The sequence below is a fragment of the Pelmatolapia mariae genome, linkage group LG20, assembly GCF_036321145.2.
Source record: "Pelmatolapia mariae isolate MD_Pm_ZW linkage group LG20, Pm_UMD_F_2, whole genome shotgun sequence".
In the NCBI taxonomy this organism is placed as follows: Eukaryota; Metazoa; Chordata; class Actinopteri; order Cichliformes; family Cichlidae; genus Pelmatolapia; species Pelmatolapia mariae.
In genome coordinates, this window is record NC_086244.1 from 972,792 (window position 1) to 995,083 (window position 22,292).

The window sequence follows — 22,292 nt, forward strand, 5'->3', positions numbered from 1 at the left end:
GCTGCGCCCCCTACAGGCCACGACAAGAACTGCTGTTTACTGCTCTATTTTTAGCATTACGATATCTGAAAGGGAAATGCAAACCTGTTCAGCTGGACTGTCTCTCACACACACACACAGCAGAGGTCAGGGCTGCTGTCCACCGTCCGTCTGTGTGTGTCCAGACTAAAAATATGATTGTTGGATTGTTGTTGTTGTTGTGCAGTCTCTAACACGTGCTCCTGTGTTAACGCTGCTTCAGCTGCTTCTGCACACGTTTCAGCTTTAAAACAAAATTCCATCAATAATGAAACTTTATCGACACTCTCTGTACAATCGTGTCCACGACAGCTTTTATTTATTGTTCTTAGAAGATTAATTCAAATAAAGAAAAAGATTTTTAAGTTGTTTGTTCGATTTGGGATATTTCTGCTGTCCTCAGTTTGGAGCCCCGCCCACTGCCGCCTCGTCACAGTCTTTTGTGAGGCCGGGCGCTTGGGAAGGCTTCTCCCTGTTAAACAGGTTACACACACTTCAGGAAGTCAGTGCTGCACATCAGTAAGGCGTTTTGCCCCGTGACATGTGAATGAGTGACGGCACACACACTCGTTTCCACAGTGTTTAAAAAAAACTTTATTCGTAGCGCTGTCACAGGTCGAAGTCGGACGTGTGATTTGGTGTTTATGGCTCAAGTTTCCTCAACTTGGCTTTGGTCTTTTATGCATGAGCAACAAAGTTGCATTGTTCTTAAATTGCATTGCAGGTTGCAACATAATGTTGTACAATTTAGTGGTGCAGAACCCCACACAGCCCACCCCCACCCACCCCGAAGAGTTCTCTGAGTGTGGCTGAGTCACTGTCAGTGTGTGTTGGTGTCGTCTCTAAGTCCACCTCCTGCAGTGTGTGTGTGTGTGTGTGTGTGTGTGTGTGTGAGAGAGTGTGTGTGTTGTAAACATAGGCACTGGAGCTGTAACTAGCTGTTAGAAGAGTGTGAACACGCGTGGCGCTGCATCGAGCTTCGATGTGTAACGCGTGTCCAAACCTTCAGAGAGGGAAGACAGAATACTTCACGCCTGTGGGTTCACGAGATTAACCGAGTTCAGCCACGCCAGGGGCCCGTGCAGAGCACGCAGCGGTGCATGGGCCCAGCCTGAGAGGACAGGTGTGCAGGTGTGACTGCAGCTTTGGCTGCGTGTGCAGACTTTAACATTAAAGACACGGACGCCTGAACACGTCTCTGATTCACTGCACGTGTGCAGGGAGGAAGCGGTGGCGTGATGAATCAGGTTTTCTCAGAGGTTTGGGGCATTGCTGTAATCACATTACTGTAATCACACTGACTGCTGGCTTTCTGGTCTTTCGTAGCGAGCAGGCAGATGTTTTGGTGCTGTGTAGGCGTGTCTGTGATCACATGTGACACGTTAATGGCCCCAATGCTGAGAGGACACTTTTAGGAGCAAGGCTGCCGCTGCTTCTCTGCATAGATTTGGGTCTTTTTCATGTCTCAAACATGTTTCGATGCCCGTGTTACAAATAGACGTCTGGTTAACGTTGGCTGTCGAAGCCGCTCTGACCAATCAGGACTGTGGGAGTCCACCGGAGCGCTGCTCTGTGACGGCAGCAGTCGGACTCTGAGCCGAGCCGCTAGCGTGGCTAAAATACCCCAGCAGGCGTTCTTATTGCACAAAATTATTTTTACCCAGAAGGCTTTGCATTCAAAACACACGTCATTCATTCAGGTCGTGACCTGTGAGTCCAGAGTGCGCACGCACAGACAGACGCCGCACTGAAGTAATAAACTCTCATTTAGAAAACCGATGGTAGAAAACTAAAAAGAGCCGCTTCTGCGAATCGGCCGAGGGTCCGCGTCGTTTCAGGTACGAGCGGACCCCCACGCCTCCCTCACGCCGTTCACTCTCTCTGTAAACCCGAGTGTCGATCACGATTCCTCTGAGGAGTCCCGATGGATTTGGCAGACGTCTTCGCCACCCCCTCCGTCCCAGTACAGGAGGAGGATACCTGTGCGGCCTACACCTCTACGGTCTTAAAATATATCTTGGCATATATGGAATCCAGCTGGCTGTGCAGGGCGTGGAACGAGGGTCTCTTGGAGGGCTCGATGGCCCAGCAGTCCATCATGATGCGGTAAATGTTCGAAGGACAGCGTGTTGGACAGGGCAGCCGGAAGCCCGACGTTAGCAGATCCATCACTTCCTTGTTGCTTTTACCTGGAGGAGAGGACAGACAGGTAAACACGAGCACAGGAGAAAAGAGCTCAGTCCAAACTCAAACTCTGAATGACAGAAAGGATCCGAGTGTGGTGATTCACATAACTGACTCTTTCCTAAGCTTACTGAGAGCTCACAGCCACACGCTCACATGACAGCCAATCAGAGCTGCCACGCAGGGACAGGGAGAACACACACACACACACACACACTTTTGTTTTGCTACGCTCAGTCTGGCGCGTGACGAAGGTGTGCCGGTACGACGCCCGTTGTTGCTGCTGTGAGGCGGTGCTCTCTGAATAGCTGCTCTCTGTTAAACAGGTTAGACACACTGAGAGTCTCACTGCGGTACCTTCATAGGGCATTTTGCCCCGTGACATCATCTCATACAGCAGCACCCCGAATGACCACACGTCCGACTTGACGGAGAAGCGCTGGTGAAGCGCCGCCTCGGGCGCCGTCCATCGTACGGGGATCTTTGTGTTCCTGCTGGCTGTGTACACGCTGTCCTGCACACACAAGGGCCACAAAGATTTCAGTTACACTCCAGGACCTGCTGTCCACCTCATCGTCTCGGCAGCACGTCCTCGAGTCCCCTCACACCTTACTCCCTCCCACCGAGGAAGTAAGGTGTGAGGGGAGTCGAGGCTTATTGAAATGCCTCTGATCTGATGTCTGTCCACAGTTTCATCTCTAACATACCCTGAAACATCTGCAGGGAACACAAATATATATATATGACAATAACAACAGTAATAACACTGTTATTACAGCTGTCACTGATTCATTTGATGTGTGTGAAGCTTCAGTTTCAGCAGTGACGTTTTAAAGCTTTAAGCAGAGTAACATGCCTGAACCATTTACATATTTCACATATTTTGTCCTTCAAAATAAAAGCTCCTTCTGTTCTTGTACAATAAACATGAAATTTCCCCTTGTGGGACTAATAAAGGTATAAAGGTAAAGGTAAAACGGCGTGATGAACAGGAAACGTTACCCTGATGATGCGAGCCAGTCCAAAGTCGGCCACCTTACAGACGAGGTCGTCTCCCACCAGGATGTTCCTGGCAGCCAGGTCTCTGTGCACGATGCTTCTGTCCTCCAGGTACGCCATGCCCTCTGCCACCTGACTGCCCATGTAGATGAGATGAGCCGAGGTGAGTGCCAGGCCTTCGGGAGCTGAGGAGACAGACAGTCAATCAGAGATGACCATGTGACAAAAACGGGCAACTTTTCTCTGTGATCAGATACAGAGAGAGAGAGAGGAGCGAGGAGGAGAACGAGCCATCAAACATGGCTGAAACCGTGACATCACCTCCCGTCCAGGGCGCAAATATCCAGGACGTTACACCGAGCCTAAAGCGAAACATCTCGCCAAAATCTAAAGGAGACGTCTGATGCTTGTTACCGCAGCCTGACAGCTTAACGAGACATCGAGAAGACGACCGAGGTCAGCAATAAGAAAGAGACTGGGCAAAAATGGCCTCCGTGGGCGAGTCCAAGGAGAAAACCAGTGCTGACCAAAAACATCACAAATCACACAGCTGACCAAAAACATCTGGATGAGCCCCGAGACTTCTGGGAAATGTTGTGCGGCCTGACGAGACTGAACTTTCTGGAAGGTTTGAGTCCCGTTACGTCAGCCTAACAGTGTTTCATACAGAAACCATCACAGCTGCAGGCCGACGGCGTGGGCAGCGAGCCCACCTCTGGACACCTCAAACAACAAAGTCTGGACCAGGGTTTTAATAGTTTTGCAATTTTCATTAGTTTTTATTTTTATTTAGTTTTGACTTCAGATTTTCAATTTTATATCAGTTTTAATTAGTTTTTACCAATTGTTTGCTAGTTTAGTTTAGTTTTTATTTTTTTGAAAATCCTTAGTTTCAGTTTAGTTTTGATTAGTTTCAGTTATAGTTTTAGTTGTGTTTGCAATAATTAAGTGTAACAAAATCCCAGTTTCATCATATCAGTCATTCTCTTCTGCTTATCCTTGGGTATGTTGCTATTCCAGCTACCATACCCTGCACCCTGGACAGGTCGCCTGTCTGTCGCAGGGCTAACACGCAGAGACAGACAACTCACATTCCCACCTATGGGTTCTTTAAATAAATAAATAAATAAATAAATAAATTAATTAATTAGGGCAGATGAACAACCATTGATACCAGGCAACTATAAAAGGTATATCTTGGCCCCAATGAGACTATTAACTCTTGCAGCACCGGGTGTTCGTAATTTTGGTTCAAGTGAATTGATAAACTTTTTGAAGGCAATTGACTCACACAGTTATGTAGATATCCCAGTCCTGTTGTCTCGGGATGCATCACGCTGCCTTGCCTGGGGTTAGCTTCTGTTTCTGGGGATGAGGGTTGAGTGTGCTCCCTTACCTTCTCAAGGTAAGCTAGGTTAGCCTTCTTGTGTGAGCTTTTCAAGTGCACTTTAAGGTTTGTGGGATTTTTTTCCCTTTAGAAATGTCCCTCATAATTTGTCTCTTTTCACTACAAGACACTTGCTTTATCCAAAATACAGTCAAAGTAATCCCAAATTGGACTCTGGCGCTTTCTCCCGACTTTTCCTGACATGATTCTGTGCGTGGACGGAGCAGCGACACAGACGACTCGACTAACGTGCTGCCACCTGCTGGCATAATGAGGCACAGCAAGAAAAAAATCTGGAAACTAAACTTCATTTTCACCCTTGACTATTGTATGACACGCACACATCAACGAAAACTTAACACATTTTTGCTATAAATTCAATAAATTTTAGTTAGTTTTGTGAACACTCATTACAGTTTTAGTTAGTTTTCCTTTTTTCGCAAAGTCTCGTTTTTATTTTTATTTCCGTTAATGAAAATGGTTTTTCACTTCTAGTTTTCGTTATTTCGTTAGTTTTCGTTAACGATAATAACCTTGGTCTGGACTCAGACTGAGGTGCTTCAGTGTGACCTTAAACTGCTGTTTATGCTGGAAAACCCTCAGTGTGGCTGAATTCAAACAATCGTGCAAAGAAGAGTGGAGCAAACGTCCCCCACAGCGATGTGTGGCTCATCACAAACGCTTGACTGCAGCTCTTAGGATGACTGTTCACACACAGCAGGGAGGTTTGGATAGCTTTGTTCCTTTAACGAATGAAACCATCATCTGAAAAACGCACACAGGCAGAGCTTCCACGCAGACGGCCTCATAGTGCGGTCTGTACTTAAAGCTGTGCGTTAAATTCCTTCGTCGGAACAACCCGACTCGTGTGTGAGCCGCTGCTACTTGCTACACAAAGGCAGTGGTGACTCAACTGGATGGGCTCAGGTGCTGCTCTACATGCACGTCAGTGTTTGTCTTCAGAGTTCCTGCCACTCATTCCCTGAAGCTAAGCCGTGGACGCGTGCCAGCTTCCTCCTGTGCTTCCAAAGAGTTCACAGAGTTTTTACTGCTGTGCTCGAAATACCTGAGACGCTGATCGCTCTCCTCCCTCTGAAGGCTTCTTTTTACAGCAGCAGGCAGAATCACAGGTGACCCCATCCTTACTGAAGGTAACGGATGGATGCTGAGGGGGAAGCAGCGACTACAGGCCGACATGATTTAAGCTTTTTTCACACGTCTGAGGACCGAGCTGCTGTGGGGGGCAGACTGTCTGAGAAGGCTCTCCGAAAACCCCGCAGAACAAACCGACTGTTTTAACCCATTTAAAAAAACAACAACAGAGTGTGTGTGTGTGTGTGTGTGTGTGTGTGTGTGTGTGTGTGTGTGTTCTCTCACAGGCCAGGTAGGACTTGAGGCTCCCTTTGGTCATGAGCTCAGTGACGATGTAGACGGGCTCTCCTCGGGAGCACATGGCCAGCAGCTGGATGAGCTTCGGGTGATGGAGGCTCTTCAGCGCCTGCACCTCCTTCACAAACTCATCCTGCTTTGTGTCCTCTGGAGGAAGACGAGGAGGACAAACAGAACTTGTTACACGTCTGTGTTGTGCCTTTTCACACTTTAGTCACTTTTTTCCTCAGCTGAGACATTTTGGGTCGTAGTGTTTTTATACTACGACTTTCACGTGTGTGTTAACAAACCTTCAGCCTACGGAGCTGAAAAATGAAGCTGAAGCTCCAAAGAGAGCGATGAGATACACCCCGTGCCAAAGAGTGAGTTATGGCCTACGGCAACGACTGACGGCAGCATCACTCACAGGAATCCAGATAACACCTGAACCAGGAAGCTCGCGTTCAGGTTTCTCTGGAGCTGAGAAGCAGTTTATGCCTGACAGGTGGCTGAAGGTGCTAGCTGTCTGCTAACTTTTTTAATTATTTGACCAATAACATGGCTGCTGTGAGGTCACTGCACCAAACCTGAAGCTCCGCCTCCTCAGACTGCCTGAGGAGGTGGAGCTTCAGGTTTGGTGCATAGTGAGATTCTGGGATTTTGATTGTGCGTCACTGATTAGCAGGTATGTGATGCAGTCATCCAGTCTGTGGGTGAATGTGGAGGTTGTGGAGGGGTCACATTTTCTCACAGCTCGAATAACCAGAAGTGTGACACAAAACATCACCGGCAGACTCGCAGCAGGTCTGACGGCATGCTGGCTCCGAGCTGTGACAGGATGCTTCGGGCCGAGGTTGTGTTCAGCATGCCAGCGTCGGGAGAGTCGGATCACTTTAGGCAGCTAAGAGTCATAAACTGCTTCTCAGCTCCAGAGAAACCTGAACGCGAGCTTCCTGGTTCAGGTGTTATCTGAATTCCTGTGGGTGATGCTGCCGTCAGTCACAGACAGGCTGAGTATCGGCGCTTCACTGCCACCTGCAGTTTAAAACCCTCAGCCATCATTTCTGGATTCTCCCTGAAGATTGCTGCTTCAGGGAAAATCCAACAGACGGAATAACCGGTGGAGCCGGTGATGAGGTAAAATCCCCGTTTTTGTGAATGGACTCTGGCCGCCTCACTTCCTGTCCAACTGCAGGTGAAGTGGCGTCCGCTCAAACCCACACTGAGAGTGTGGGTTTGTAACCGTAACGTTTAAACGTTTAAACAAACCCTGAATTCAAACAGCGCCAAATAAATTCACCTTAAAGGAGAGGTCAGAGGTCAAAGGTGACCTCTTAAATCTCCATACGTTACTTAGTGTATGATGACGACAGTCAGCACTCTTGTAAGAATCAGAGTGTCTACGTTTTAAGGCTTTTTGCCAATTATCCACCAATAAATCATGAAGTTAAAGACGTCAGTGGAAAAGGTCAAACTTTGCTGATGTTAACTCGAGCCTACGAGGTTCTATCAGAATTCATACTAAACCTTTCCAGCTGTAGGGTTTACAGAGTGAAACAAAAAGACAGGACGAGCTTGTCAAGGGTGATAAAAACACTTTTATATTTGTGATGTGAGGACAAAACAAAGCTTTTGCTTCATGGCCTCACAGATACGCAGCGTTAACCTGAACACAGCATGACCAAACACAAAGCATGCAGTTTTTACCCACTCAGGTCCACAAATACGACTCAGCGGTTTAAACAAGTTAAAACTTCAGTCTGACTGATGCTCTTTCACAGGCTTACCTTGTTTGAGCGTCTTTATGGCCACCTTCCTCTTCTCTGTGGTCCAGAAAGCCTCCCACACCTCCCCAAAGTGACCTTCTCCCAGTTTCCTCTGGAGCCTGAACTCCTCTCTGGGCCTCTCCCACGGCTCCATGTCGAACAGCTCCCGCTGCACAGAGACAACACGGTGAGTCCACACCACACTCGCATTTCCCTAAACGCCGAGTAATCAAATATCATCTGACTCAGCAGTTTAGAGTGAGCCGCGTCAGCACGAGCTGAGCCACAAACACAAGGCTCGCGGTGGGAAACGTATGTTAACCAGGGAGGTGGAGCCTGACAGCTGCGTCTGACTGCAGCATCTCCACTCAAACTGCACTCAGTCAGTCATGAGCTCTGGAAGCTAACGGACCTGAACAAAGTTCACGTGCATCCATTCATTCTCCAAAACCTGCAGCGTGGCATCGAGATCCAGAAACCGTCATGAAAACACAGTTTTGTTCTTCTCAGGCTGACGCACCAACGCCTCGGCATGTGCACAGCAGCGACAGTTTAATGAACGGCACAGAGACTCCAGCAAGTTACTCATAAATTTACTGACAATCAGACGTTGGTTCTAACAATCGAGAGCATCAGCAAATTAACACGAGTGAAACGATTCAACAAATGAAACCACAACAAATCATTCGAGTGCTTGTCAGCTGATTCACAAAGCAAACAGCTGCTCGTCGTTTCTGCTGAAGCGACGCTGAAGAGTTTCTTTGTGGATAAAAAAAACAAAAATAAAAAGAGGAAAATTCTTTTCCAAGCAAAGTGAAATAAAACAGACTGAAATGAATCACGCTTCCTTCATCATGTGCAGTGTCTCAGGTACAAGACAAAAAGACAAGGATCTGCACCGAGTGGGGCTCAAGTTAAAGAACTTGAAACATTTCACATAAAAAAGACATTTCAGTCTCGAATGAGTCGAATCACAGCTTTCATAAAAACGTTAAAATGTCTGCAGCCACAGTTTAAAGGATGATGGCCAGCTCGCTCGCTTAAAACCATTCAAACCAGCTGCTTCATCACTAAAAACAAGTAGAAGAGGGGAAACAGGAGAACAATCAAGTCCTCCGTCAGCTTTGAAGGAGGACATCAAAATAATCGCTAGAACTAAATCTACAGGTTATTTATTGTGTATATTTAGCATGTGGAGAATATGGAAATGTCTCGTGTGTCTTCTATGGTTCCTAAAAGGTCAAACATTCAAATATTTGTTCAGTTAAAACGTGAGAAGACAGACCAGCGTAGACTGCACACAGATGATGAATGAACATGCCTGCTCATATCGTCATACATGCAGTGTTCACAGCTCTCTCCAGACCATCAGAATCACCCATTGGAAGCTTATTGAAATATTACAACATAACAAAGTAATTAACACTAATAATAATACATCGATTCAGTGCTTACATTTACTCACAACTACTGAAAACTATAAAAACTGCAATAAAATATTCATAAAAAAGCAAAACAGTGGAGGCAAAAGATTCAAAAAGAAAAACAAATAAATAAAAAACTGGTTCTGCAGATTTCCATCGGTGTGTGTGTGTGTGTGTGTGTGTGTGTGTGTGTGTGTGTGTGTGTGTGTGTGTGTGTGTGTGTGTGTGTGTGTACGTACTAAAGCACAGTGCACACACCCACAGGATGAACAAAGTGACTCGTCTTCAGTCTGTAGTTGTTGTTACTTTTCTCTAAATGTAAACAAACAGGAATCATGTGACGCACTGAAGCTCTGATGAAGAAGCTCTAACTCTCGTCTCAGTAACGTGAACTGTTTGGACCTGAACTTTGAATAAAACCTTTGGTTTAAATAGAGTTTCACTTGCACGAACACTCGTGGGACATCAGTGTTTACCTTAAAGTCGTTGTTTCAGGTGCGATTGCATAGAGAGATTTTAGTTGTGTTACAGTTTTTGATTCCCGTGTGTGTAACTGTGTCCATGTAAAATCCTCATCCCTCCATGTTTGTATGTCAAACAGCTGCTGATGTCATCACCACACGGTAATGAAAGGGTTCACAGGGAGCGGGACAGGCTGGGACATTTTCCTGGATTTATTTGGGATAAAATGTATTAACCTCAGCTTGTATAAAGTGTTAAAATTTCATAGACCCGTTTGACTCTGGTGTGGTTAAGTTCTGCTTAAGTGGAGGACGCTCACATTCAGCAGGTTACATATCTCAGGTGATTTTTAGCTCTGCTCAGCAGATTTGACAGAGTTTCTGTCTCAGCAGCCTGACAGGGCTGAAAGAATCCTCTGCATGATTTATTTTATTCATTTATTTTTTGTTTCACACATGGTACAGCAGTAATTCATTTCCTATACACAACCTTCCTTTCAATTAAAGTAACAAGCTAACAGCTTGATTTATTGATTAACATTCAAATATCTCAGTGAATACAGAATAAAGATCTACCACAAAGCAAGAAAGCACGAGACAAGGCTGATCAAACGGTCTTGGCTGAAGCATACGCTTATTACGCCAACGCTTTTAACAAAAGATCTTTTAGCGTGCAGCTCCTGTACACAGGGCTCGAAGCAAAGAGTGAAACAAAACAAAGCAAAAAACAAAACAAAAAAACTTTCCACCTTAGATAAGTAGCTACATCAAAGCAAAACAACAAGAGTTTCAGCATTATTATTTTTGCTCTTTTCATTCTTGATTTATATATTTTCATAATACTCTATTTTTAAACATGTTTTTAAAGAAGGAAAATGAACTCCACCTTTTTACATCACTGTCATAACTATTCCACAGGTTACCTCCTCTAACAGAAACACATGTTTCATGTTTGTCTTTATCTTGTTTTGTTTAAAGTCTGTTCCCCTTAAGTCATATTGACTCTCTCTGACTTCAAACAGCTTCTGCGGCAAAACAAGTTATTTTGTGCTTTATACATTATCTGTGCCATTTTATATTCAACTAAATCATAACATTTCAGGGTATTCAGATTAATAAACATAATGTTAGTTGGTTCTATATAGTTTGATTGATTTATAATTCTTATAGCTCTTTTTTGTAACTTGAAAATAGGAAGAGTATTTGTTTTATATGCATTAGCCCATATCTCCAGACAATGATGGCGAATTGAAGATGGCGACACGTCAAAAAATCCAAGATGGTGACACGTAAACTCTCGGCGTAGCGTCTCCCTCTGGACTGAAATAGGGCCTTGGATAAAGCGGGACGGTCTAAATACTGACTCTGGGCAGGCAAACCTGTGTCTACCGTGTCCGCCTCCACCTGGACTCTGGATTGACGGGCCGGAGCCTGCCGGTGCCTATTGCGTCTACTAGACTTGGAGCTAGCAGGCCGGGGCCTGTTGTGTCCCCCAGACTTGGAGCTAGTCAGGCCTGGAGCTTGCTGCATTCCCCAGACTTGGAGCTGGCAGACCGGAGCCGGCTACATTAACCATATTTTGAAGCTAACGAGGCCGGAGCCTGCTACATCGCCCGGACTCGGAGCAAACAGGACGAAGCCTGCTATACTGCCTGGACGCAGAGTAAACAGGCTGAAAACTGCTACATTGTCCGGACACGCAGCAAACAGGCCGGGCTGGAGTCTGCTACGACGCACCTCCATCTGATCCCCGGACTGTTTAGTCCACCTCCGCTCGGATTCGGAGCTAATAGGTTGGAGCCTTTTGTATTCACCCCCATTTTGGACCCTGGGCTATCATTATGAAGATGAGGACACTCATCGAAGCTTTATTGTGTGTATTCGTGGTTTGGGACTTGGGACATTGCAGTGCTCCTTGGGTGAGAGCTGCAAAATATGAGCTGAGTATGGGTGAAACTTATTTTAGTGGCACTAGGTCAACTGTAGCAGTGCACCTGGAGTCACCAACGATTCAACTGGCTCTGGTTGCTAGTTTAAATCGATATGAAGTATTACCCAAATTACAAGGTTCCCTTGTTCTGTATAATCTTTCACTTTCACTTAAGAAAAAGCAGTATTTGTTGTTAACATCTGCAAAGTACGAAAATGCTTTTAAATGTAATATGAAACGAAGGTTAATGATGATTGTTTTACTTTTACTTATATCCGGAGATGTGCAACCAAATCCTGGACCTGAATTGAAAAGTGTCCAGACCCCTGCTGATTTTAAATCTCAGTCAGGGTTAAAATGTGTTCATCTAAACGTACGCAGTTTATTACACAAGACGGACCTGGTCAGAATTTGGGCGAAATCAACAAACGCGGATATTGTGATTATCTCCGAAACTTGGTTGTCCAAATCTATTACAGATGATGACATCAACATAACGGGATACAATCTTTATCGCACAGATAGGCCTAGGAAAGGTGGAGGCGTAGCAATTTATGTTAAATCAAGATATGAAGTATCCATTGTTTTATCTGTATCTATTCCTAAACAAATGGAATTCTTGGCTTTGGATATTAAAATAGTAGAGTCTCTATCTATAACAGCTGTTGGGTGCTATAGGCCTCCGTCTGCTGTAAAGGAAACTTTATTATCTCTAAAGCATCTTCTGTCCAAATTAAAATACAACGAACTTCTATTGGCCGGAGACTTGAACTGGGACTGGCTGAATATAGTTTCTGATGATTTTAAATCTTTCTGTGACTCTGTTAATCTTAGCCAGTTGGTCAACCTACCTACAAGGCCAAATATAAAGAGTCCTGACAAATCTACTTTGATTGACCTAATTCTAACAAATGTCCCTCATAAGTTTCTGTCGTTAGGAGTGTTTTGTAACGATTTAAGCGATCACTGTGTAGTTGCTACCTGTAGGAACACTAAAATCCCTAAATGTAAACCGCGTATTATTTATAAAAGAAATTTTAAAATATTTAATGAGCAAGCGTTTCATTATGACTTGTCTATGGTAAACTGGGAATACTTGAGTCTGATACCAGACATCCATCTGGCTTGGGCTTATTTTAAAGAAATTTTTATGAAGATTTTAAATAAGCATGCACCTGCCAGAAAATTTAGGGTCAAGGGACGGGAAAACCCTTGGTTTTCATCGGAATTATCAGAGTCTATCCATCAGCGTAATGTGGCATGGGCAAAAGCTAGGAAAAACGATTCCCTGACTGACTGGTTAGACTTCAGGAAATTAAGAAACAAATGTACGACACTTATCAAGAAGGCTAAATCAGAATATTATTTATCTGTTACCTCTGAAAATCTCAATAACCCTCAGAAATTTTGGAAAGTAATTAAGTCCTTATCTATAAATAAAACATCACAGGCTCTTCCAAAATTCATTCTAAAAGATTCTGTCCCAGTTTATGACAGAACTGAGGTCTTAAACAGTTTTAATAAGCACTTCGTAGATACTGGTTTTTTATTTAACTCTGTTGGAGCAGCCCCCTTGATTCCCTGCACAGAACCCCAAACATATTCTGGGGAGCTTTTTGATTTTTCTCCTTTTTCTGTCCAGGAAGTGCATAAAGCTCTTAAAGCCTTAGATCACAGGAAACCCCCAGGGCCAGACTTAATAGAGCCCTATTTTCTGAAAATAGCAGCTGATTACATTGCACAACCTCTTACGATCCCTTTTTAATCTTTCAATCCAAAATAAAGAAATTCCACTTGTTTGGAAGTCTGCTTTTGTTACGCCAATATTAAAAGGAGGCGACCCGGCCATTTTGACTAACTACAGGCCAATATCAAACTTGTGTGTTTTGGCAAAAGTCCTTGAGTCTCTCGTCAGTGAGCAATTAAAAGAGTTCTTGTACTCTAACGAAGTTCTTTCAAAACTACAATCTGGGTTTAGAAAGCAGCATAGTGCTGTCACGGCTGCCACAAAAGTGATAAATGACATACTCGTTGCTCTTGATAAAAAACAGCACTGTGCTTCTCTCTTTATTGACCTGTCAAAAGCCTTCGACACTGTGGATCACGCCATTTTAAAACATAGGCTTCTTTCTTTGGGGCTGTCTAGACATGTTGTCTCCTGGATTACTAATTATTTGAGTGACAGGACTCAATGCATTAAATGTGAAAATCTGTGCTCAGAACTTCTGAATATTCACACTGGGGTGCCACAGGGCTCAATTTTAGGACCTCTGCTGTTCATCATGTATATAAATGACACATTTTGTCCCAAATCGTGTCCAATGCTAGTATGCATTTCTATGCTGATGACACAGTTATTTATTCCTTTGGCTCAAACCTTGAAAAAGCAATAGAATCCTTGCAGAAAGCTTTTGACGTGGTTCAGCACACACTTCTGGGGCTGAAATTGGTTCTCAATGCTGAAAAGACAAAGCTAATGTTGTTTTCAAACATGAAGAGACTTCCTCAAACTGTCCCTGTGGTGTCCACTCTTGAGGGAAACCTCATAGAAGTGGTGCATACGTATAAATATCTTGGCTTTTTAATTGATGATTCTTTGACCTTTAAACCTCACATAGACAATCTTGTGAAAAAACTCAAATTAAAATTGGGATTTTTCTTTCGAAACAAATTTTGCTTTTCTTTTGAGACAAAAAAGCATCTTGTAAATGCTACATTTTTATCTGTTTTAGATTATGGTGATCTGCTGTACATGAATGCTTCTGCCCAGTGTCTTCATAAGATTGACTCAGTATATCATGCCTCCTTACGGTTTATTACAAACTGTAGGGCCTTGACCCATTGTTGTGATCTGTACGCTCGAGTGGGATGGCCTTCGTTGTCCTCCAGGAGGTTTGCTCACTGGTGCATCTTTATTTATAAGGCCCTGCTTGGACAAATGCCCACCTACATTTGCGATCTGCTCACACGGAGAAGTACTGTTTCTTACAGTCTGCGTTCAAGCGATCTTTTTTTGCTCAATGTTCCATTTGCCAGAACTGAACTGGGAAAGAGGGCTTTTACTTATGCTGCCCCTTTCACATGGAACACGATGCAAAAAGATTGGAAGATAGCAGATCTTATTTCATTAAATGCTTTCAAGTCTAGATTGAGAGAGCCAGAGAAAATTGTTTTTAAAATGTAATTGTTATTTATAATATGTATGTAACTTTGTAATTTCAACGTGTTGTCGCCTCTTGGCCAGGACTCCCTTGAAAAAGAGGTTTTTAATCTCAATGGGACTTTTCCTGGTTAAATAAAGGTTAAATAAATAAAAATAAGTCATATATGGAAGCAACAGAGAACAATAAAGTGTGTATAATGATTTCTTGTTCAGGACATGCTTTGTTTTGTAGAGAATAGCAATGGTTTTTGACATTTTTGTTTTCACATGGTTTATATGAGACTTCCAGCTCAGCTGATCATCAATTATCACTCCAAGAAATTTATTTTCATACACTCTTTCAATTTCAATTCCATTAACCCTGATTTTAGATACATTTTTCATTTGTCTAGTGCCAAAAATAATACATTTTGTTTTATTTATATTTAACGATAACTTATTTATATCAAACCAGTTTTTTAATATATTTAACTCCTTTTCCGCTGTAGTCAGAAGCTGTTCTAGGTTTTTACCTGAGCAATACAGAGTGGTATCATCAGCGAACAATACACATTTTAACAGTTTGGAAACACTACATATGTCATTTATATATAATATGAATAATTTAGGGCCCAGCACAGAGCCCTGAGGAACACCACAAGTTACCTTCAACTGATTAGATTTTACATTATTGATTTCAACATATTGATATCTGTCATCCAGGTAACCTTTCATCCACTTATATGCTATCCCTCTAATACCATATCTCTCTAGTTTATTCATTAATATCGAATGATCAATTGTATCAAACACCTTTTGTAAGTCTATAAAAACACCAACAGTATATTCCTTATTATCTATTGCATTAGATATCCCTTCTACAAGTTCCATCACTGCCATCAAAGTGGACCTTTTCGCTCTAAAGCCATATTTGTTATCAATTAGGAGATTATGCTTCTCCATATATTTATCAAGTCTATTAACAAATAACTTTTCTAACATTTTTGAGAACTGTGGGAGTAGTGATATTGGCCTGTAATTGGTAAACTGACATCTCTCTCCGTTTCTATGGATTGGAATAACTTTTGCTATTTTCATTTGTGAGGGAAACACACCAGTTCGAAAGGACAGATTACAAATGTATGCGAAAGGCTGCACTATATATTCTATAATACTCTTAACTAATTTCATGTCAATACCAAAACAGTCGGTGGACTTTTTATTTTTAAATGTCTTCACAATGTTAATTATTTCTCTATGAGTTGCAGCACCAATAAACATGGAGGACACATTCTGAGTAATATGTTTATTTAGGTCGTTATTATTTCTTGACTCTGGAATTTCTTTTGCTAAATTAAAGCCAACATTTACAAAGAAATCATTAAATTCATTGGCAATGTCTTTAGTTTTTATCAAGCACAATATCTTTATCTTTTTTAAAATAGTCTGGATAATTCTTATTTTTTGAGCCCTTTTTGATTATACTATTTAATATGCTCCATGTTTCTTGTGTGTTACTTCTACTTTGCTCCAATAATGTGTGGTAATATTCTTTCTTACTTGTTCTTATAATATTTACTAATCTATTTTTATATAACTTGTACTTTATCTCAGCATCTTTTGTCCTCAGTTTTATGAATCTCTTATATAGATTATTTTTCTTTTTACATGCATCTTCTATCCCCTTTGTGATCCATGGCTTATTTGATCTGTGATGCTTTCTAGTGATTTTCATTAAAGGACAATGTTTTTCATATAGTGAAATTACAGTTGATAGGAATGCATCATATGCACTATTTGGATCTTCATTTGCAAAAACCTCATTCCAATTGTGTTCCTTTAAGTCCACCTGGAGGGCAGCGATGGCTCTTGTTGTTCTATGTCGTATCATATCAAATGTTTGATTCTTTTATTTAGTTTTAATCCCAAAATAATTTTGAAAAATTGCAAAAACAGGAAGATGATCGCTTATATCAGTTATAAGAAGTCCACCTACTATTTCATGGTCAATTTTATTTGTTAATATATTATCTATCAATGTAGCTGTATCAATTGTTATTCTACTTGGTTTTATAATTACAGGGAAAGGGGAGTTACTATACATTGTACTGATGAAATCTGTTGTTTTCTGATGTCCATTTGGGTTTAGCAAATCTATATTAAAATCACCACAAATTATTTGCACTTTTTTATCATTTAGGTTGCTAAACATAGCAGCAAGTTTTTCATTGAATGTCTCAAGGCATGATCCTGGCGTCCTATAGATGCAACTTATAATTATATTGCTAGCTTTTTCAACATGGATTTCAATAGTAACACATTCCATTACGTCATCTATGATGCTTGACATACATTCAGACTATATTTCAAAACTTTATCTACATATAAAGCAACACCGCCTCCTTTTTTATTCACCCTGTTCATTGTAAATAATTCGTATCCTTCCATTTCACTAACTTTCTCATTATCGAGACATGTTTCTGATATTGCAATTATATTAAACTTTTTTAACTTCCTTAAGCATTCTGTAATTTTAGAAAAATTTTTTATACAGGCTTCTACTATTGAAATGTATGACTGACAACGCATTTTCCATTTTAATATTCATATTGAATTAGTCGTACTCACAAGTATTATTGTTGTTATTGTAGAAGTGGTTATCTGGGTCAGTGTTACTTTCAGGGTCGTGCATGTTGTGCTCTGCATCGTTAAACGTTTTGAGGTTCGTTTTCTCAGCGTGTGGCAAAATAACCACCTTGACAGTCCTCTTCATAATCAAAGTCTTCCTCTTCAATATCTCTGAATGGAAACCTATAATCTGTGTCCAAACTTGTCATTTATGTGTTTTTTGATGTTGTTTTTTGTTGTTGTTGTTTTTTCCATTGTTTTTTTGAGCCGTAAGGCCAGAAACACTTTCCATACCCATTGTTCATTATCCAGTCGTCACTTTTCCAATAGATTCCTGATTATTTATATTGCTCTAAGTCTTTGAGTTCTCTTATCATCACAACTTTCGCTTCTTCGGGTGCCATTTAGTCTTATCATGACTTTGCAGTTCCTCGTCCAGGTCGCTTGTATCTTATTTTGTTTTGCCTGTCTTGCAATTTCAGCATTCTTTTTCGTTAAATGTTCATTTAAATACACACCGGTCCTCTTTAGCTTCTTTCCCTGTTTCAGCAACTCAATCTTTGTTTTGCGACTCACAAACCGAAGAATAATTGCTGGCTTTGTTTTACTGTCTTTCTGGGGAGCGTGTGGCATGCTGCGATATGATGGCTCTGAATACGTACATTCTTCGTTTGAAGGAATTTTATCACGGGCTGGTAAAGCGTTTGCAGCTCCTCTGCCGGGGCATCTTCACCGTCTTTACCCCCGCCAGCTGTTACTCTGGCCTAGGTTCGGTGTTGGGTCTCCAGTCCACTTATGACTAAGTCATCCATTCTTGTGTATTGTTCAAGGTCCTCGATTCGCCGTTCCAAGTGGTCTATTTTCTTGTCCTTCTCCTTTATCAAGTTTTTTAGTTGTTTTATCTCATCCATTAGGATGTTGTTTAGCCACTTTGCTCAGTTCATCAGACATGAAATTAAGTGATTTCCTAATCTCCTCCAACTCCTGGGTTTGCTTTTTTTAGGCGGCATTTTGAAACTGGTGAGATTGGTGTTACCTTGTGGTGGCCTGTTCAGGCTTCCTCACTGTGTTATAATCATGTTGTTGATAGTATTGGACTGTAAAGGTAATCATTTATGGACCAGTAATAAGCAGCAGTGTCTATACTGAAATGTTTTTGTGGACCACAGTTATTCAGTGACCAATGAGGTGGCTGGTTTTACTCCTATGAGAATTTAAAAAGTAAAGACACAAATGTTAGGAGATGTTCTGCTGCTCAGCATCAGGATGAAGGTTTGGTCTCTAAGCTGTTAATAGTCAGTCATTGGTCCCATCTGCTGTTCATTAAACAAATGAAGACAACACATCAGATTTAAAGTGCTGCAGAGACTCCTGCTGCCTGCAGGGGGCGCCTGTGTCTGCACTGCATCTGTTTCAGAGCTTTGATTTAACCTGAGCCGAGACTTCAGAAGCAGCTGATCTCATCACCCTGTGCACAAGCTTCCTCCTCAGGGAAGCAGGGAAGGGGAGGAGGGGTCGGTGGCGGTCTGAAACGTTGGCGCGCTCCGCTCCATGGCCTCCCGCCAGACTGAGGAGGCATGAAGACAGACTGCAGCTCACAGATGACATAATTACACTGCTGCATGCTTTTATTCTGAAACTCTTCCACATACTTCAAACATGTTTTGTCTATGGAACGTCTTTACTGTCAAAATGTGAGTTAGGGGCCGGAGGGAGCCAACGGTAACATGAGGCATTATAGGTCAGAGGTCAGGAGGACCGCTCCAGTCTGGGTTCACCTCCAGCCGCTTTCAGGTTCGAGCTTCTGGAACAACCAATCTATGGCGTTATTTTTGTGCCACTATTCTGAGCGCATGTAAAAAGAATTTGCAGGTGCAAGTGTTGCATTTTGAGGAGAAATTTATTTAGAGCGAAGAAAAGCTAAATTTGAGTGAACAAAATTCATTGCTGCGTGCAAAAACTGTATTTCAGTGTTTGCTATTATCCACACACACACAATAGCAGCCCCTCTCACTCAGTTTTTGCGCTTGCTCGCAATGTGTTGCTCTTGCTCTCAACATTTCTGCCCGTGCGCGCTCAACTCTTTCTGTACACCGTTATATTTGTGCCACAAAACCAGCCAATCACAGACTTGGATGCAAAAAAATCTGATTGGCTGTTTTGGTCTCCAATCAGCTCGAAATGACGAAATGCAATATCCCAGAATGCATTTCGTCCAAAAATCAAACGAGGCAGTGGCGGAGGAACACAGAGTGGCGATTTGTTTATCGCCCACTTTGTGCCAGAAAGTACATCAGCTGATATTAAATAAATTCTAACAACAGCTCCTCAAGCTTGAACGTGCTGCTGTTGTTTAGCGCGACCTCCGCTGGTTTCCTCTTTCTGGCGCAAAGTGGGCGATAAACAAACAAGAGAGAAAAGCCGATCAGCTGATCATTGATCAGTTTCATGATTGAAGTAGCAACAGGAGAGGGAGGGGAGAGAATGAGAGAAGAAGAAACAGCTGTGCAGCAAAAACACAGAATAACTCCAGCTTTGTTTTTAAACTCCGCCACTCTGTGTTCCTCCGCCACTGCCTCGTTTGATTTTTGGACGAAATGCATTCTGGGATATTGCATTTCGTCATTTCGAGCTGATTGGAGACCAAAACAGCCAATCAGATTTTTTTGCATCCAAGTCTGTGATTGGCTGGTTTTGTGGCACAAATATAACGGTGTACAGAAAGAGTTGAGCGCACACGGGCAGAAATGTTGAGAGCGCGAGCAACACATGCGAGCAAGCGCAAATGCAAAAACTGAGCGAGAGGGGCTGCTATTGTGTGTGTGGATAATAGCAAACACTGAAATACAGTTTTTGCACGCAGCAATGAATTTTGTTCACTCAAATTTAGCTTTTCTTCACTCAAAATAAATTTCTCCTCAAAATGCAACACTTGCACCTGCAAACTTTTTTTACGTGCGCTCAGAATAGTGGCACAAAAATAACTCCACACCAATCAGGTGTGCTTGTGCGGAGTTGGTTAAACATTCAAGTTTAAAATGAAAGTAAAAACCAGTTTGTGGTGAGACTACAGAAAACACAGCGACTGCATTCCTGTGATTCCAAGAAGCAGGAAGAGCTCATCCTGCGGGTGATGCATCACACAGGCCAATGCATGATGTCATGTTGGCCGTGACCATCTTTGCGGACCCTTCCAGGGGTTGGGTCTTAGATGCAGATGTTTGATGATGTCATTATTTGACTTTGACTTGCTGTTAATACACAGAATAGAAAAATAGAGGAATGGTTTTAATGTTAAAAATAAAATCCTTTTTTTCTTTAGCGTCACCGGTTGGTGGGGTTGGGTCACTGTGGGCCCACCCCTCAGTTCAGCTACGCTCCCCTCCCTACACGGTCACCAGGTTCCACTGTGGCCCCGCTCAACATCCGTGACCTGTTACCTGGCACTAAGTACTCATCTTTTTATGTGGCCACAGCCTCCAGTATGTTTATCGGTCACATACGGGTCGCCCTGGCTCGTGTTACAGTAGGTATCAACATGTGTGGGGAAAATACATGTTGCTAAGCAACGTGGTATAGCATGATTGTGTTTTACACTCATTCCTGTGGCGTCCTCAGCGGCTCACGGTTATACATCAGGGGTGGGCAACTCCAAGCCTTGAGGGCCGGTGTCCTGCAGGTTTTAGATGTGATCCATCACAGCTGATTTAAATGTCTGACCTCCTCAACATGTCTGAAGTTCTCCAGAGGCCTGGTAACGAACTAATCATGTGATTCAGGTGTGTTGACCCAGGGTGAGATCTAAAACGTGCAGGACGCCGGCCCTTCAGGCCTGGAGTTGCCACCCCTGGTCTACATGGTCATGTGATCCCTTTTGTTTTTGCCCCACACAGCCTGAGCTTCACTGCACGATGAATACACCTGTTGTAGGAAGTGATGAGGTCAAAACGAAGCCTCGAACATTTCACTAACGTGTGTGAACATGATGCAGATATAAACCATTACTAACTAGTTTTAAAAAACCAAGGTGGAAGATGGCCATCGCTTATATACAGTCTGTCATCCTGTTACTTGGGGCGAGCCTTTATTTTAATATTATTACTGCTTTTAGTAAATATAATAATAACATAATTATATTTACTATATTGATTAAATATAATTATGTTATAATTATATACAGTTGATGAGTCTTACCTTACAAACGTGTGCGTACAAACAGCATTAACACATATTCATGCAGCGCGGTGTGAATGAAATACAGACTGCTGTAAGTCTGTTCATGTTTCTGTACTTCTATTGTTGTGAACTCAGTCGTTCGACCCTACAGTGAACCTGCTCCACTGGTGGATCTTCATAAATGTAAGGGCCAATCAGACGAGGAGGAGCTAAACCTGCTGGTTTCAGACAGAGGATGCCGTGGCGTGCAGGTATCAGCTATCAATCAGCTGCTCTGTCCAAACAGAAATGAGCAGAAGGCGTCATATGGACAGAGAAATGTAACGTCCACAGCTGGACGGCGAGGATTGAGCATGTTTAAGTTTTCCAGGTCGAAGCTCGCTCTCCGACTAAAAGCAGTTTTTAATCCGCGTCCTCGTCATCGCGTCAAATAAAGACTGTAACTTAAAGAAGTAAACCGGAGCCTCGTAGCAGTGACTCAGTGACGTGTGAAAAATAAAAATGTGCTGTAGCTTCAACAAGAACGAAGCACATCAGGTTTCAGCCTGCGAGGTAAAGGACGGTGACCTGCCTGCAGCAGGTCGGAGTCGGCACAAGGATAGAAGTAAAAACCTTTTGTTTCAGAGTCCTACCTGCTGGGCGCATGGCTCCTCCAGCAGCACGCCGAGGTTACGAGAGTTTTTCTGGTAGTAGGCGATGAGCTCTCCCAGTGTGGCGAAAGAGATCTTATCCGAGATGAAGTACGCTCCGATGGAGGAGCGCTGGACCCGGAAGTGGAACACTTTCCCCTCGCTCCGAGCTGTAACACA

The 22,292-nt window shown here is 42.7% G+C and overlaps 1 protein-coding gene across 1 annotated transcript in view; it reads right to left on the reverse strand.

Moving 5' to 3' along the window:
- Positions 1-810: 810 nt before the first annotated feature.
- srms (src-related kinase lacking C-terminal regulatory tyrosine and N-terminal myristylation sites) overlaps positions 811-22,292 on the reverse strand; it is a 30,022-nt gene continuing 8,540 nt past the window's right edge. The window contains exons 3-8 of the mRNA XM_063465350.1: positions 22,116-22,282; positions 7,744-7,891; positions 5,966-6,124; positions 3,205-3,386; positions 2,560-2,716; positions 811-2,207 (exon numbers count right to left, since the gene is read on the reverse strand). Coding sequence (XP_063321420.1) covers positions 2,008-2,207; positions 2,560-2,716; positions 3,205-3,386; positions 5,966-6,124; positions 7,744-7,891; positions 22,116-22,282 — 1,013 coding nt within the window. The 3' untranslated portion in view covers positions 811-2,007. The remainder of the gene's footprint in view (positions 2,208-2,559; positions 2,717-3,204; positions 3,387-5,965; positions 6,125-7,743; positions 7,892-22,115; positions 22,283-22,292) is intronic.